General features: G+C 50.7%; 8 protein-coding genes across 8 annotated transcripts in view; 5 read left to right on the forward strand and 3 right to left on the reverse strand.

Moving 5' to 3' along the window:
• The window catches only part of BO80DRAFT_492392 (WD40 repeat domain-containing protein), a 1,560-nt gene extending 573 nt beyond the window's left edge, over nucleotides 1-987 (forward strand). Inside the window, exon 3 of the mRNA XM_025723765.1 lies at nucleotides 1-987. Coding sequence (XP_025577043.1) covers nucleotides 1-691 — 691 coding nt within the window. The 3' untranslated portion in view covers nucleotides 692-987.
• Nucleotides 988-1,527: 540 nt separating this feature from the next.
• Nucleotides 1,528-2,706, forward strand: BO80DRAFT_351637 (Elongator subunit IKI1; the record flags this gene model as incomplete). The annotated part of the gene is made up of 3 exons (XM_025715587.1): nucleotides 1,528-1,686; nucleotides 1,764-1,920; nucleotides 1,976-2,706. The coding sequence occupies 3 exons, from the start codon at nucleotides 1,528-1,530 to the stop codon at nucleotides 2,704-2,706; spliced, it is 1,047 nt and encodes a 348-aa protein (XP_025577044.1).
• Nucleotides 2,707-2,950: 244 nt separating this feature from the next.
• BO80DRAFT_423624 (SNAP receptor SEC22) lies at nucleotides 2,951-4,166 on the reverse strand. Its single transcript, XM_025719092.1, has 5 exons — nucleotides 3,878-4,166; nucleotides 3,782-3,816; nucleotides 3,600-3,709; nucleotides 3,131-3,536; nucleotides 2,951-3,078 (listed from the first exon to the last, which is right to left on the reverse strand). Exons 1-5 carry the CDS (start codon nucleotides 3,909-3,911, stop codon nucleotides 3,016-3,018), a joined length of 648 nt encoding a protein of 215 aa, XP_025577045.1. The 5' UTR covers nucleotides 3,912-4,166; the 3' UTR covers nucleotides 2,951-3,015.
• Nucleotides 4,107-5,896, forward strand: BO80DRAFT_378361 (uncharacterized protein). The gene is made up of 3 exons (XM_025716736.1): nucleotides 4,107-4,359; nucleotides 4,437-4,916; nucleotides 4,970-5,896. Exons 1-3 carry the CDS (start codon nucleotides 4,243-4,245, stop codon nucleotides 5,693-5,695), a joined length of 1,323 nt encoding a protein of 440 aa, XP_025577046.1. The 5' UTR covers nucleotides 4,107-4,242; the 3' UTR covers nucleotides 5,696-5,896.
• On the reverse strand, nucleotides 5,838-7,440 carry BO80DRAFT_378364 (short chain dehydrogenase/reductase family protein). Its single transcript, XM_025716737.1, has 5 exons — nucleotides 7,030-7,440; nucleotides 6,886-6,971; nucleotides 6,665-6,829; nucleotides 6,541-6,611; nucleotides 5,838-6,478 (listed from the first exon to the last, which is right to left on the reverse strand). The coding sequence occupies exons 1-5, from the start codon at nucleotides 7,302-7,304 to the stop codon at nucleotides 5,942-5,944; spliced, it is 1,134 nt and encodes a 377-aa protein (XP_025577047.1). The 5' UTR covers nucleotides 7,305-7,440; the 3' UTR covers nucleotides 5,838-5,941.
• Nucleotides 7,441-7,548: 108 nt separating this feature from the next.
• On the forward strand, nucleotides 7,549-9,914 carry BO80DRAFT_492397 (CLPTM1 family protein). Its single transcript, XM_025723766.1, has 4 exons — nucleotides 7,549-7,694; nucleotides 7,766-8,830; nucleotides 8,902-9,387; nucleotides 9,443-9,914. Exons 1-4 carry the CDS (start codon nucleotides 7,653-7,655, stop codon nucleotides 9,755-9,757), a joined length of 1,908 nt encoding a protein of 635 aa, XP_025577048.1. The 5' UTR covers nucleotides 7,549-7,652; the 3' UTR covers nucleotides 9,758-9,914.
• A 276-nt stretch (nucleotides 9,915-10,190) lies between these two features.
• On the forward strand, nucleotides 10,191-12,874 carry BO80DRAFT_378368 (Mis6 domain protein). Its single transcript, XM_025716738.1, has 4 exons — nucleotides 10,191-10,449; nucleotides 10,504-10,557; nucleotides 10,617-11,644; nucleotides 11,696-12,874. The coding sequence occupies exons 1-4, from the start codon at nucleotides 10,428-10,430 to the stop codon at nucleotides 12,788-12,790; spliced, it is 2,199 nt and encodes a 732-aa protein (XP_025577049.1). The 5' UTR covers nucleotides 10,191-10,427; the 3' UTR covers nucleotides 12,791-12,874.
• Nucleotides 12,835-13,999, reverse strand: BO80DRAFT_423627 (post-initiation translation factor DPC29). Its single transcript, XM_025719093.1, has 2 exons — nucleotides 13,729-13,999; nucleotides 12,835-13,674 (listed from the first exon to the last, which is right to left on the reverse strand). The coding sequence occupies exons 1-2, from the start codon at nucleotides 13,940-13,942 to the stop codon at nucleotides 13,049-13,051; spliced, it is 840 nt and encodes a 279-aa protein (XP_025577050.1). The 5' UTR covers nucleotides 13,943-13,999; the 3' UTR covers nucleotides 12,835-13,048.
• Between the last annotated feature and the right edge of the window lie 183 nt (nucleotides 14,000-14,182).

Consider the following 14,182-nt stretch of genomic DNA (forward strand, 5'->3'; position numbering starts at 1 on the left):
CTCGGTCGCCTTCTCAAACAACGGGCAGCTGCTGGCATCCGGCTCAGCCGAAAACACTATCAAGCTATGGGACGCGGCCACAGGCGCTCTCAAGTATACATTGGAGTGCCATTCCAACGCGGTTAACTCAGTCGCCTTCTCAAACAATGGGCAGCTACTGGCATCCGGCTCAGCCGACAAGACTATTAAGCTATGGGACGCGGCCACGGGCACTCTTAAACATACATTAGAGGGCCATTCCAACGCGGTTTTCTCAGTCGCTTTCTCAAACAACGGGCAGCTACTGGCATCCGGCTCGGCCGACAACACCATCAAGCTGTGGGATGCGGCCACGGGCGCTCCCAAGTATACATTAGAGTGCCATTCTAACTGGGTTATCTCGGTCGCCTTCTCAAATAACAAACAGCTGCTGGCATCCGGCTCGGCCGACAAGACTATTAAGCTGTGGGACACGGTCACTGGTACTCTTAAGCATACATTGGAGGGCCATTCTAACGCGGTTTTCTCAGTCGCCTTCTCAAACAACGGGCAGCTACTGGCATCCGGCTCGGCCGACAACACCATCAAGCTGTGGGATGCGGCCACGGGCGCTCTCAAGCATGATATAAGCACTGATGATATTACCACCGACATTCAATTTTCAGAGCAGCTGCCATTATTAATTACTAATGTAGGATCTTTCAATATCTAAAACTACTATGAAAGCTTCTCAACTTCCTCCGAGAAGGTAGCAGAGGTATCTCTGGGAGCAGATCGATGGGTTACTATTCAGGGTCAAAGAGAACTATAACTACCTCCAAATTATTATCCTTCCTCATCAACGGTCAAAAACAGCACTATTGCAGTTGGTAGTACGAGCGGCAGAGTTGCCATAATTGCATTCTCTGTCATATAAGGTATCCTGTGGTGGACTGCATTCCTAACTCTCTAATTTTTCAAATCTCTTGTTAAAAGAAGGGTAAGGGAGAAGGGGGCATTATATAGTATCTGTAATTATATAGAAGTTTCTCAATGTTTCAGCTCTCCTTCAAGTAGACGGTGGCAAAGCACCGATATGTACTTCCAATACGTGACGAATTTAGAAAAAGAAGAGTTGGCTCGCACCAACCTTCCTGGTACCCTCAGTCATGTGACTGTTTATTGTTTCATGATTTCATCATCCATGCATTGGATTTGTGGTCCAACCCACAATTGCATACGTTATCACGTGATAATATCAAGTTTGTTACAATGTTTCGTTAAATACAACTTGTAATATATCGAATATTGCTCGAATAATCGGCTCGCGCTAAGGTCTTAGCAGTGGGGCACGAAAACAATTGTTGTGTGTTTCAAGGTCAGTGGAATTTCGAGACCGACTGTAAACCAGGCGACATCGCTCATTGGAAATCTCCGGCGCCCCGATCAGACCGAACCCCTCCATAGCTCGCCCAGGACCCCGCAATCTTCCTTGCCGAACCAAATGCGATTTTCTTCACTTTTCCCATTCCCGATATCCCGCCGCACGTCACCCTTGCTTGCTAAACCATGGCGCCCACAAACACATCCCACAGACAGACACATAATTTGCTCTTGATCTCCAAGCTTCTTAGCTTGAGAGACACCGCGTCACCGCTGACATTGGTCTTGGACTCTCTAGAGCAGCCGGCAACTCCCTTGATCAAAGAATATATCCGACGCGCAAAGGTAAGCATGTGATTTTATCGTGAGGGTTGAGTGGTATTGATACAATGCCTGACCGAACTTGCTAATTATTGCGATAGCTTTCCAAAACCCATATTACATTTATCGCATTTGAAACATTGAAGCCATTGGAGGGCGTTGATGCTTTTGTCTCCGCCCGCCGGAAGACTCCTTTGGAGATACTAAAGGCAGTTGGTGCCGCCTACCAGGACGTCTCTTCCAGTGGCCCTTCTCGCAGTATGCATATCCCGAGCCTACCGAGCCTAACGACCTAGTGGCTAATGCATAAAAGGGCGACTCATTCTCATTGATGCTATCAACCCGCTTCTACACTCCAAAAAGAACGACCCGCAGTTCCATATATCGACCTTCCTAAGCTCCTTCCTCATCCCGTCGAGTCCCACTGCTCCTAAGGTCGAGGTGTCGCTCGTGGTAAACTTCCACCAGGATGTTCCAAACCCACCTGCTCAGTCGCCCTATGCACCTTCGCCCCTTTCGATGTTGACGTACCTCGCGACCACGATTATCCGACTTCATTCATTCTCACACATACTGGCCCACAAAGCCGCGCGTGATCGGAGTTTGGCCGCGCCTGTATTTGGGCTTGAAGAAGAGCAGGATGGTGTGTTGCTCGGCAGATTGGATAAGTCGACTGGCAATGAATCGGCCGATGGGATCGTGCTAGAGCTGGAACACCGAAGGAAGAGTGGCCGTGGGGTTCTGGAATGGTACTTCCTTCCCTCGGCCTCCCGCTACCCTCCTCAATATGTGAAAGAGATCGTGACTTTGCTGGATGATCACCCCTTGTACCGCCCACCACAGGAGCCCGACACAGGCGCTGGAGAAGAGGAGCCCGAATCGACCTTTGAACTTCGCCTTACTGAAAGGCAGAGGCGCGAGCGGGAGGGTGTGGTGCTGCCATATTTCGATGCACAGCAGGGCGACGGCCCTGGCGAAGGAGGGCGTATCTTATACGACATGGGAGAGGAAGATGACTTTGATGAAGAAGAAGATGAAATCTAGGTTTATCCACAGGCTTCGAAGTCATCAGCGGAACCGCTCTTCTATATACGTCACATGCTACCGAATCGACGGACGATAAACATCCGAGTGTTGCATTTGCGACGCGGCTCCTGTGTGAAGGAGGGATCCGAATCCGCTTTCCATGCTCTTACAAACCATTAAGCTATACAGTCCAGCTGCTCGGTCATATGGTTGTTCAGAGTCAATTGAAGTCCTGGGATCAGGGGATGGTGCGCAACCACCAGAAACATTATCTATGCATACATTCATATTGGCGGGTATCGAGTTTCCGGGCCGCTTTGTCCGCAATTAAAAGAAACGCCACCAAATGAGGAATAGAAAGATGAACCCAACACCTGCGAGCGGTCCATACTGTGACAGATCAGCGACATTCTGCTGTTCAATACAGATCCGATGGACTCACCTGCTTGACCAACAACTCCCAGTTGATCCGCACCGCGGCTTTTCTGTATTTCTTGCTGTCTTCTCGTAGACGGCCAGACAACTCACCCATCCGCTCCAAGCTATCACCTCGGTATAGAAGGTCCTCAATGTTCTTGGTCATCACCTTCGTCACATCTCGGAGCTCATCGTTCAAACGGTCGAGATTCTGCGATGCGCGGCTATCCTGGTAGAGCTTCTTGGTGCGCTGGATGAAGGTGTCAAATTCCACAAAGGCATATGGGCGCAGAGTTGGGGACTGGTATTGCGACGGGGAGTATGTAGTGGTGAATTCGGTTGCGAGGTCGGCCAGATAGGTGAAGGCAAGCTTGCGGGGGTAGGAATGATCGCATATACAAAGGAAGCAGATATCGTCCTTGATGAGATAGCTGAACCGGGCGATCAGCAAAATACACCCATGCGACGGACAGGGTTGAAGGTATTAAACGTACTGTAGATTGAATTGACCGGATTCGATACTGGCCTGCGGTGCTGAATTGCGATTCAACCGACGGAATATCATCTTAGCCTGAGACTTGATCTCAGAGAGCTCCACTTCAGCCTGGAGAATAGAACAAAGAACCAGTGTCAGTCATTAAGGAATAGAGACGTAGTGAATGCGCCGCGAACTCACATGTTCATCATCTACTGATGCCGCCAGCATCAAGCCTGTCTCGAAACATCAACAACCGCACTAATAACCCATGAACAGCCCCGGACAGCATCATACCATCAATTCTGGCAATCTGAGTTGATTTGACCATCGTGACACGATATATTTCCCAACGATCGCCAACTTAGCCTTCTGTTGGAGTGGTGGAGGTGAACTCGGGGTATTGTCCAGATCTCCCGTCCAGGCCGCGGAACAATGGCCCGCACTCGCAAGGCGGTCGACCCCGGCAGTTCAGGGGAGCTGCCAATGACGAGGTAGAGTCCTGCTCACGTCTCCTCTCCCTTACCAGACGCATTTGACGACTATCGGGAAGCCTGTTCACTCTTTTAATGGAGAGCTGATTCTGATAATGGTTCAGAAGCCGCTCCTCTCGCTCTGTGAAAACGGCTGAGCACAGTAATGCCGGCAAATCTAGCTGCGCGATGTCTCCTACCAAAGCTAAACCGAAACGGAATTCTAGAAGAGCCGTGAAAGATCCATGGGAGGAGGAGCAGTTAATGACAAGTGCGAAGTCGCAGCTGGTTAACTTGGATTTGGTGGTACGTTTTATCGCTGGATGGTGCGAGTTTTCGCCGGGGGAATGGTCGGAATGAAATGCTAATACTCGGGGAACTAGAAACTGCTTGCCAACCCTCAAGCTTGGGATTGTCTCGAAGAGAATGAAAAACAAGAGATCCTTAAGCTTCTCCCCGACAAAGCACATCCGGATCCTAGCTCCCTACCTGATGATCCCGAAGCGAAGATCCCCCCTCCCCCGCAGTCTTTCCTACGCTACTCGAATGAATGGCGCGACGGCATCCGTCTCTTTCAACTGGATCTAGAGAATGGTCACTATGACCCGGAATGGCAGCGCCAGGCCAACCAGGCCATGCAGGAGAGAGCTGCAGGCAAATTTGACAAGTTTAAAGAGGAGGAGTTCGAACAATTCTGGGGACAGAAGCAGAAACTGGACAGAACACTTGTGGCAGGGCAGAGCTCTCAGGTGAAACTGAAGACGTTGACCGATAATGGTGTTATCCAGGAGGGTGATGTCTGGAGATACTCGCGAGTTTTCTCCAAAGGACCTGAAAAGATTCTGGTTGAGAAAGAAGTCAGGGTATGTGTAAATCACTGATTATCTAGGTGTTGCAGCTGCTGATATCCAGGTAGATTGTGAAGATTGACGGCGCTAGCCTGAGCTTCGTCATGCCGCCTGGAAGACGGGTATTTCTCACAGGTCTCTCAGGGCCGACTGACACAGGCCAAGAGCAAAGTCAAAAGTCCATCAATGGATTGAATGCAGATGGAGAAGTTGTTGATGGACAACAAGAGAGTGGCACTGCTGCAACCGAATCCACAGAACATTCTCATACTAGCGAAACAACAGAGGCTGGCTCCTCTAACAAACGCAAATCCGAGATTGAGCACGGCAACTGCAAAAGACAGCGTTCACGGCCTCCAGAGTTAACCGATCAACTGGAATCCTCTACTGAACCCACCGAGAACTCAACTGATGTTGTAGTGGAAATTGTCAGGCTTTCAACAACTGCGGAGGCAATTTTCCCCACAGAGGGTGCAGATGGCCCCGCAGAAACGAGCGACAAACCCCAGAGTGGTGAGGGGTCAGACAGTCCGTCTCAATCAGCTCCTGAACCTGCTCAGGAACCCACGCAAGAGTCGATGCCCGCGAATGCACCCAATGATAAGATCGATGAGATATTGGTTGAGGACATTCGGGGGCTCACTGCACTTTCCGCAAAGATCATAGAAGTTGACGGCCGCGTTACCAAATGCCCGAATGGCAATGCTTGGAAAGAGTTTCGTGCTTACAGGAATAACCAGGACATGGGCAGCCTATGGGAGGTCAGACAGGCTTGGTTCCAACGTGCTAAATAGTATGGCCAGTCCTTTTGTGTACGGCTGTACATTTCTTGCTTTGCTGTCTCCGGCCTGGATTGACGAGCATTGGATCACCTGAGCTTTTCTTTAGGTGTGACTTCCTGGACTTCCACTTTTTCGTCGTTCATAGCAACCCTTTCATGTGATAGACACAAGTAGACTCTCCAATATGTCCAGCTTTTTTCACAATAACATTATAATTCTCTCCGAAGAAAGCGTCACATTCAATACTATATGTGCACTTCAAAATCTATCATGACCGGCCCCCATACCCAAGATCATCCCTTCCTCCCTAGACGACCGACCGTACTCATCAGCAGTATAATCAACCGCAAAGCTGGCCTGAATAAAATCCTCCAGCTCCTCGCTAACCGTCTTCAGCTTCTCCTTGACACTCGCAACGCCCTCCTGACCCACAATATGGCGCGATGGCGGATTCTCATGGCCCGCAATCGCCGTAATAGCATACACAGTCTCGCTAACCAGCACCTCCATATGCGCAGAACTGAGCGGCGGATACGTTGATATGACCTCGGAGGCGGAGAATGGGCCATCTTCGACAGAACTGGTTTGGTTGGCGCCATTCGAAGAATCGTTCGATAGACGAGACACGAGTCGGTTTAGGATCCCGCGGAAGAGTGGTGCGTGGTTGACTGCGGATGAGTAGATCTTGCTGATGGGTGGGACGCTGGTTACTAGGTTTGTGAGAATTCCGATCTCGATGCTGCATTGGAAGATGGTGAGTTTGACGTTGAAGGGGGCGATTTCGTATGCCAAGCTCTGGTGGTTTGTATGGTTAGTGAGTGGGTTTGGGTGTGGTTCGTGCGCTGGGTGGTACTTACATCGCAGAAGCCTTCGAGAGCCCATCCTGCTGCGCAGTACATTCCCAGTCCGGGCGTGCCGATGTGAGCGGCTGATTGCTGTTAGATGTTGCAGAGTGTCTGAAGGAAGTATGGTTGTCCTTACTGATGCCGGAGAGAATCATGATGTGTCCGGACTTTTGCCGGCGCATGTGAGGCAACGCTGCCTTGATGATATTGAGAGGCCCAAAGTAATTGCTCTCAAACTGGTCCCGGACCAGGTTCAGGGTTTGCTGCGAGGCAGAGAGCTCCTCCACAGTTCCAATAAGCGCTACAGGATCACTTAGCAACGTGTGGGATGCAAGGATTTGATTATCGAGGGCTAACCTTGGCTGCTACAGCAAAGAAGGATGTCTACTCTGCCAAACGCCGCGACTGCTTGCGCCACTAGCGCCTGGCACTCCCCGACCATTCTGTAAGACGAATATAAGCCTATGCCATTATCATAAAAGCCGCATAATCCAGTCACACCTTATGTCCAGAGGCAGTGCCTTGAATCGCTCTCCCCACCCCTCATTGCTTTCAATCTCGGCCAAGAAAGCATCGAACATATCTCGACGGCATTGATCCCGATCCAGGCTTGAATGGGCCAGTCCAACCAAGGCATAGTCGCCGTGCATCAGGATCTTGCGGGTCACGGAGATGCCGATGGGCGAATCCCCCGCCGTGATCACCCATACCCGTGGCTCATTATGGGCAGGAAACTGCGGGCGGGAGTAATCGGGAGAGGGCTGATTGTCCGCCATTAGACTAACACCAACATCCACGAGGCCAGCATGCTCACTGCGCGACCTAGGGTTCTGTAAATCACGCGTAGTGCAGCAGATGCGCCGTGTGGGGGGAGAGAGAGTCGAGACACGCGGAGGAGGGAGTGGAGAGTAGTACTCGGTATGGCGTATAGGTACTGATTTATGACATGCTTCCGCCCGGCGATAAGCCCGGACCCGCCAAGATCAACCGCCGGCTTCTGGCCCAACCAGTTACTAGCATCTTGCCTCCAGCCGGTCTTCTTCCTCCTCCGTGGCCTTTTCTTCCCCCCTTTCCCTCCCTTCTCCCTCTCTCCTGCTGACCACGTTAGCTATCAACGGGTCGCAATGCCGGAACAACGACAGCGCAGGGAGGAGCCGGAGCAAAGCGTGCGTATGATCCGGTCTGCAATCGTTTGGATTCGATGGGTGAGCTGACATTTGTCTGTGTCTTTGTTTAGTCCGGCTTCAAGGGTGCCCTCCAGGGTCTGGCCTTCTTCTTGCTGGCACAGTTTGTCATGAGCCAGTTTTTCGGAGGAAAGCAAAGTTCGGGCTCAGGAACGAAGTCTACTAGTAATGATGTGCCTTCCTTCGCCGCGCGTCCGGATCGCAGCGAAGTGTCCGACTACAGTCGTATCCCCGATCTCGTTTCCCCGATTTGGCCCTCTGACAGTGCCCTTGACCTGAGTATCTATGTTTCGCCTTCGGTTGTGGTCCCTGGTTTTAAATCAATCCCGTCGGACAATCTGGTTCTGGAGGAGAAGAATTTCACTATCGGCAACTACAGCGATACAAGAGAAATCGATACTACCATCAAGATCCCCAAGGAAGTTCAACGCAATGGTACTCTCTGGGCTCACTTCTTTGTCGGACTCACTGGACATCAGCTGGACCCCACTGCCAAGGATTACAGTACGGATAGCGCCGTTCATTTCTTCCGCCCTTTGAACCAGTATCTTCCTAAAAAGAAGACGAAGAAGTTGAAGAACCTTCTTGCCTCGGCCGAGGAAGCTGAGGAAGAAGAGGATGATGGCACACCGGATGTTTCGATCGCCTCTTATTACCACCCCAACTTCACCGTGTCTGTGATCCCTGATTCCGGTTCTCAGAAGTTCCGTCAGGTTCACCCCGCTGTTCGGCAGCATATGCAGCTCGAAGCCACTGGCGCGAGGGATGCTTCAGGGCAGAATGGCTGGTACTATCCGATTGTGTTCCTCAACACCTTCTGGCAGCTGAAGACTCACATGATGGAGCTCAACTCGACCGTTGATACTGTTCCTCTGCGTATCACTCTCAACAACTTGCAGAATTGGAAATTCAGCATGATGGCGAGTGTGGATGAGAACGCAAAGCAAACTGCCAAGCAAGCTGCTTTCGGTGGTCAGACCCCCGGTGGTGGCGACGGTAGTGAGTTCGAAATGATCAAGGAAGTGCTCCTTGACACCAACATCTACTTGCTGGCAACAACTGGTGTCGTTACTGTTCTGCACATGGTATTCGAGACTCTGGCTTTCAAGAACGATATTGTAAGCTCATTCCATTTGTGCACTTTCAGATTATATTGGGTCAGCTGCTAATCTTGATAATCATCCAACAGTCTCACTGGCGCAAGAAGAAGGACGTCGTTGGTACTTCTGTTCGTACCATCCTGGCGAACGTTTTTATGCAGGCGGTCATCTTTCTTTACTTGATGGACAATAGCGAGAACACTTCCTGGATGATTCTTGCCAGTCAGGGCTTCGGTATCCTGCTGGAAGCATGGAAGATCACGAAGACTGTAGACGTGCGCCTGCGTCCACCACCAGCCGGGTCTTTTTTCTCCTTCCTGCCCTATGTGATTGTCTTTGAGGACAAGCACAAGCTCAGCGAGACGGAGCAGAAGACCAAGGAGTATGATGAAATCGCCTTCCGTTGGCTGTATATTATTGCCGTGCCGCTCTTGGCTGCGTACGCTACCTACAGCCTGATCTACAACACGCACAAGTCATGGTACTCCTATGTCATCGAGACCTTGGTCGGCAGCGTCTACGCCTACGGTTTCTTGATGATGGTCCCTAGTCTGTACATCAACTACCGACTGAAGGTTTGTTTCCGTTCACAGACCCAGCGTGAAGAATGCTGCTGACTCTACATCTTAGTCCGTCGCTCACATGCCCGGAAAGGCATTGACGTACAAGTTCCTCAACACCTTCATCGACGACCTTTTCGCTTTCACCGTCAAGATGCCTTGGCTCCACAGATTGGCAACCTTCCGTGATGACGTGATCTTCTTCATCTGGCTTTACCAGGGCTGGAAGTACAAGGTTGATTACAAGCGTGTCAACGAGTTCGGCCAGGGAGGCGACAGCGATGAGGAGGAAGAGGAGCCGACCCCGGCTGAACCCAAGGCCAAGGAGTCGGCTACTTCCTCTGGAAAGGGGGGTTCCAAGCAGACGACGAGGAAGAGGAAGTAAATCAACCAAGCTCCATCCTGGGGCTAGCCGACAGGCCTGTTCATACTTAGATGTTGGAGACATTCGTGGGCTCTAGCCTTTCTTTCTTCTCACAATGTTATTGATAAACCAATTGCGCAATGAGGAGTATTAAACAACTCGAGATTATCTGAAGTCGACGTTATTTGTTATCGAGTAGAGTAGATGATCTGTCAGTATCATGGAACCAGATGCCGGTGTAGCCTGTATGAAAATGATCCAAGCACTGCTTTTGTAGAGCATAGCAATAAATAACTAGCTAGCTCATTTTGTTTTCTAGGAAGATTGTTGTCCAGTCCCCGCAGTGTCCAGGGTTGGATTCACATTTCTGGGGTTACCCAAAGTGGTTAAGTTGCAGTTCCAATTCCCGCGACCATCGCAACAGTCCCGCGCGACGGACATACGGGTCGAAAGCATTTACCACCACGGCCAGCGAATTGCATAATCACACAGGTTTATGCTGGCTTCTTCCTAGAGCATACTGTTCGGGGGCCTTGGGACATACAATCTAACGCGCTATTCACGCGACGCGACAACCTCGGTGTCACGCGCGATGAGCCTGATAGTGGGAAACATCTAGGAACAACTTCATGCGCGCAGGAAAGATAGACATCAATGTTAAATGCATTGATCCTTGCCATATTATATAATCATGTCATCCGGCTCCGAAACAGGTTTGTTATGCTCATTTCCTCGACTGTGACTGGGTTCGCTGATGGAGACCCTAGAAACTGAAGTCAGGCCAAACGGCCTCCAGGATGCAATCAAGCATCTCGAAGCAGGTAGGAACATCCACCTAAATGACTTGCTGCAAACAAAGGCATTGTTAATGCTCCCTCAGTTGCTTTTGTGCCTCCCAAGCAACGCTACACGGACGCTGGCCAGTTGGCCAAAACAATAGCTACCCGCGCGTACGAGAGCGGAATTCCCCCGGCTGCGCTCGAGCGACTGCTCAAGCTTCTTACGACTCACAACGCTCTTGATCAAGGCACAGTCACTACGCTCGTCAAAAATCTGTATCCAGTGGAGAGAATATCTTCCAAATTGATCACCCAGGTCGTGTGCTGTCTTGGCCCCGCCAAAACTAAACCAAGCCCTGCGACGCAGGCTTTGCTGGTGCGATGGCTGATTCTGGTGTATGACTTCATCGACGACAGATCTCATTTGTCGAAGCTCTACGCTGTGCTTTTTAACTACTTGGACATGATAAGTCTACGGAAGCCTCTGTGCCATCTGCTTTCTTTTATCACGAGGCGCAAGCATGTGAAGCCCTTTCGGATCCAGGCTCTCATGGAACTGGTCAGTGTTTCAGGTGGTGAAGAGAAGGAGCTGCTTATCCTGCTCAATGTTTTCAAGAACTACTGCCCTGATGTTATTGTCGGAGATTTGGGCTTTTCGGGGAGAAAGGCGGCGTTCTTCAAACATCCAGATCCCGAGTGGACTGCTCACGTCAGAAACATTCAAGATACGCACCTTGAAAAGCTACAGGCAGCTGGACCCTCAACCTTCCAGGTAGTGCACCGCGGACTTGCAAAGAGAAGTAAGATGGAGGTCATTGTTTCTGATGTGAAGACCTCAAGGGTGTCCTATAACCACACCTCTTTGGAAGAATTGCGTGGTGTTGAGCATCTTGTTGAGAAGATTGACAAGATAGAATTGCCCAACCAGATTATATCCATGCTGGGGAACAGCTTGGCGCAAAAGTACCTGTTCTTGGTTCGCTCCGAGGCTGCAAATCACCGGCTGAATGACTGGCTGAGGACGTTTCTGAGCGACCAGTTGGAATATGCGCGGACAGATGACGTGGAGGATGTTGAATCCCTGAGTTACATCTTGGCTTTGGCGGTGGAATATGTGCAATATACAAAGGTATTTGGCGTGTCTCACTATTATATGTTTGGATTGCTAATTTGCGTTCAGGAAATACCAGACGCGTTTACATCATTTCTCAGAAAATATCTCATTTCGTGGAATGGTGAGGATAGCAAAGAGCAAATACTGGGGCTTCTCGAGTATCTCCCCGTGCAGGACTTCGACACCTTGCGCCAAGATTTCTTGATACCCTTGGAGAGTGCAATTCTGAATGCCGAGCTATCATCAAGAACTTGTTTGCTTGATTTCTATGCTTGCTTGATCCGCCAGTGGGGAATTCAATTAAGGACACATCCCCTGGCCTTGGAGGAATCGAAGCCATTGGGTCGCCTGATAGCTCATGCAGAACTCTTGGCCTTGTCAACCTTGGAATCAATCACTATAATGCAGCAGCCGTTACGTGATCCCAGTGAGAGATACAAGCCTGCCACGTTGTCTATCACAGACTTCTACTGCACCCTGGCCGAATTGTTCTCGCACGCATCTATGAACGGTAGCATTCGACTCACGGTCCCTCTAGCCCCTACCGTCTATACGCTCGCCTTTACACCAATCAACTCGGTCATCTCCATTATGAGTTCAGTTCTTGCCAGCTATAAATCGTCCTTCGAATCGTCCCTCACGTCCCAGGTTCTCCAGGTCCCGAGCTCTCAAGATTCCCTCTACCCGACGGAACTCGTAGGCCAGTTCAATGGCTACATCATGGACGTTTGCAACTTACTGTGGCGGAACCGAGGACTGAATTCTGAAGATCCTAACGCATTGGGCTGCTTGATACCACCCGCCACCATCGGCGCACTCACGCGATACATTCGTGAATCAAATGAGAAAGAAAGGAAACGCGAGACCGCTTTCTCCTACACGATTTCCTCGATCTTCTCCTTGAGTCACCATGTAGCCTTATGCAACATGTCTGCGGCTTGTTTCTCTGATATCGAAGACGAGAACAACATCGGTGAAGACCGGCCCAAGCTGAAGAAACCCGTGACACAGAAGGCATTGAGCGCTCTTGAGAAAGAAGGCGGAATGAAGATGACCTGGCAGGAGTATAGGGTACGTATGCTTGATTGGCTTGATGCGACAGGAGCCGTTGGAATTGGCAATCTGATGCGGAGTACGATGAAAGCTTTGCGAAAAGAGTAAGGTTCGAAACGACTTGTCAAGACCATAATTACCCCTGTTCATACCCTCCATTCACGAATATCTTTTGGATATAGGCTGCCTTACTTCTACGGATCCTGCAATTTTGATGATCTATATTATAATACAAAGGAAGCTTCTTGAGCCTCCGGGCCGATCTAGGATGCTCCGAGTCTATAGTACAGTGTAAGTTGCAAGGGTAAGGTGCCCCAGGCTATGATCGTGAACGTAAGCAAGAAGGTTCCAACAAACGCCATGTTGTTAAAAGCGCTGTGCTGTGTTCAAGTAGATGTCGCGGAGACTCGACTCTTCTCGAAGTGTACTGAGGATGTCCTCAATCTCACTGACCTGCTCCTCGTCCTTGAGATCCACCAACGTGTCTTGGTTTGGATCCCAGATAATGTCCAACTCTTCAACTGCAAGGCCGATCATCTTTCCAAGAGCCTCACCTACACTCTTTGTTTCTGCGGGTTCCGTATAAACAAGGAGGCGGCCTTGCTCGTCTGCCATGATGTCTGTGGCACCTGCCTCGATGGCCTGGTCCATGTAGTCATCCGGATCCACCCCATCCTTCTTCTCGAAGATGATCCTGCCCTTCTTCTCAAAGAGATATGTAGTAGGGGTGACCGTACCGCCGGCATCTTTGATCGCATGTCGGACATCTTGCAGTACGCGGGCTTTTTGATCGGTCAGGCATTCGATAACGGCCGCAACCGAATGGGGGAGAATGGCTTCGACGGTAACCTGCTCCAGAGCTTCGCCAGTGACACTTATTCCCTGTCCCCGAGCAATTGCCGCCTCGATCACGATCTTCGGAATTCCTGCTCGCTTTGCGTTCGAAAGGGCGAGGGTAAGGCGCGCGTTGAATTTAGGATCGGGACCCCACACTGCTCCAGGTCAACATGAGAATGAAGGGGGAGGGTGGAAATTCTAGCACGTACTTTGAGTCGCACTGCTGATTTCTTTGCCGATAAGCTGTCGCTCCTTGCTTTTGGCCTTGTCATTCTTAGCCTTGTCATGCTTAATCTGAGACCACCGATTGTGTCCTGCAAGCCACGGGGCGCTGGTGGTAAAGCTACGGCAGCCATCGGTCACCATCCAATTTGCGCGGGCAACCCGCTGCTGCACCAATCGTTTGCACACGATCGTCGTCATTGCGAAATTGCTCTGCAACCTCAATCCTGCCATCTGGAAATGCCTCCAGAATCGCGATCTGATAGCGGGGCCGGCCCAACAGTTTCTCCGCGACCGCCCCCGGACGGAGTTGAGGCCAAGTGCCCGCTTAAGGGGCCCCCATCCATCATCATTCCAGGGAAGTCTGGCCGACTGACGACTACCGACCTGCAACCCCCCCTCTCCCCGGATTGCGGTCGCATCCTATACCTATATTCTTTT

Source organism: Aspergillus ibericus (assembly GCF_003184845.1).
Source record: "Aspergillus ibericus CBS 121593 unplaced genomic scaffold BO80scaffold_12, whole genome shotgun sequence".
NCBI lineage: Eukaryota > Fungi > Ascomycota > Eurotiomycetes > Eurotiales > Aspergillaceae > Aspergillus > Aspergillus ibericus.

Coding starts and splice junctions, on each gene's coding strand:
- BO80DRAFT_378364 (XM_025716737.1), bottom strand. CDS start 7,304: ATGGCGGACAATCAGCCCTCTCCCGATTACTCCCGCCCGCAGTTTCCT. Junction 6,612..6,664: donor CATGATTCTCTCCGGCATCA/GTAAGGACAACC, acceptor AACAGCAATCAG/CCGCTCACATCGGCACGCCC. Junction 6,479..6,540: donor CTCTCGAAGGCTTCTGCGAT/GTAAGTACCACC, acceptor ACAAACCACCAG/AGCTTGGCATACGAAATCGC.
- BO80DRAFT_423624 (XM_025719092.1), bottom strand. CDS start 3,911: ATGGTCAAATCAACTCAGATTGCCAGAATTGATG. Junction 3,537..3,599: donor TCCGGTCAATTCAATCTACA/GTACGTTTAATA, acceptor CGCCCGGTTCAG/CTATCTCATCAAGGACGATA. Junction 3,079..3,130: donor GGGAGTTGTTGGTCAAGCAG/GTGAGTCCATCG, acceptor GATCTGTCACAG/TATGGACCGCTCGCAGGTGT.
- BO80DRAFT_423627 (XM_025719093.1), bottom strand. CDS start 13,942: ATGACGACGATCGTGTGCAAACGATTGGTGCAGCAGCGGGTTGCCCGC. Junction 13,675..13,728: donor AATCAGCAGTGCGACTCAAA/GTACGTGCTAGA, acceptor GACCTGGAGCAG/TGTGGGGTCCCGATCCTAAA.
- BO80DRAFT_378361 (XM_025716736.1), top strand. CDS start 4,243: ATGTCTCCTACCAAAGCTAAACCGAAACGGAATTCTAGAAGAGCCGTG. Junction 4,360..4,436: donor TGGTTAACTTGGATTTGGTG/GTACGTTTTATC, acceptor TCGGGGAACTAG/AAACTGCTTGCCAACCCTCA. Junction 4,917..4,969: donor TGGTTGAGAAAGAAGTCAGG/GTATGTGTAAAT, acceptor ATATCCAGGTAG/ATTGTGAAGATTGACGGCGC.
- BO80DRAFT_378368 (XM_025716738.1), top strand. CDS start 10,428: ATGTCATCCGGCTCCGAAACAG. Junction 10,450..10,503: donor GTCATCCGGCTCCGAAACAG/GTTTGTTATGCT, acceptor TGGAGACCCTAG/AAACTGAAGTCAGGCCAAAC. Junction 11,645..11,695: donor AATATGTGCAATATACAAAG/GTATTTGGCGTG, acceptor ATTTGCGTTCAG/GAAATACCAGACGCGTTTAC.
- BO80DRAFT_492397 (XM_025723766.1), top strand. CDS start 7,653: ATGCCGGAACAACGACAGCGCAGGGAGGAGCCGGAGCAAAGC. Junction 7,695..7,765: donor GGGAGGAGCCGGAGCAAAGC/GTGCGTATGATC, acceptor GTCTTTGTTTAG/TCCGGCTTCAAGGGTGCCCT. Junction 8,831..8,901: donor TGGCTTTCAAGAACGATATT/GTAAGCTCATTC, acceptor ATCATCCAACAG/TCTCACTGGCGCAAGAAGAA.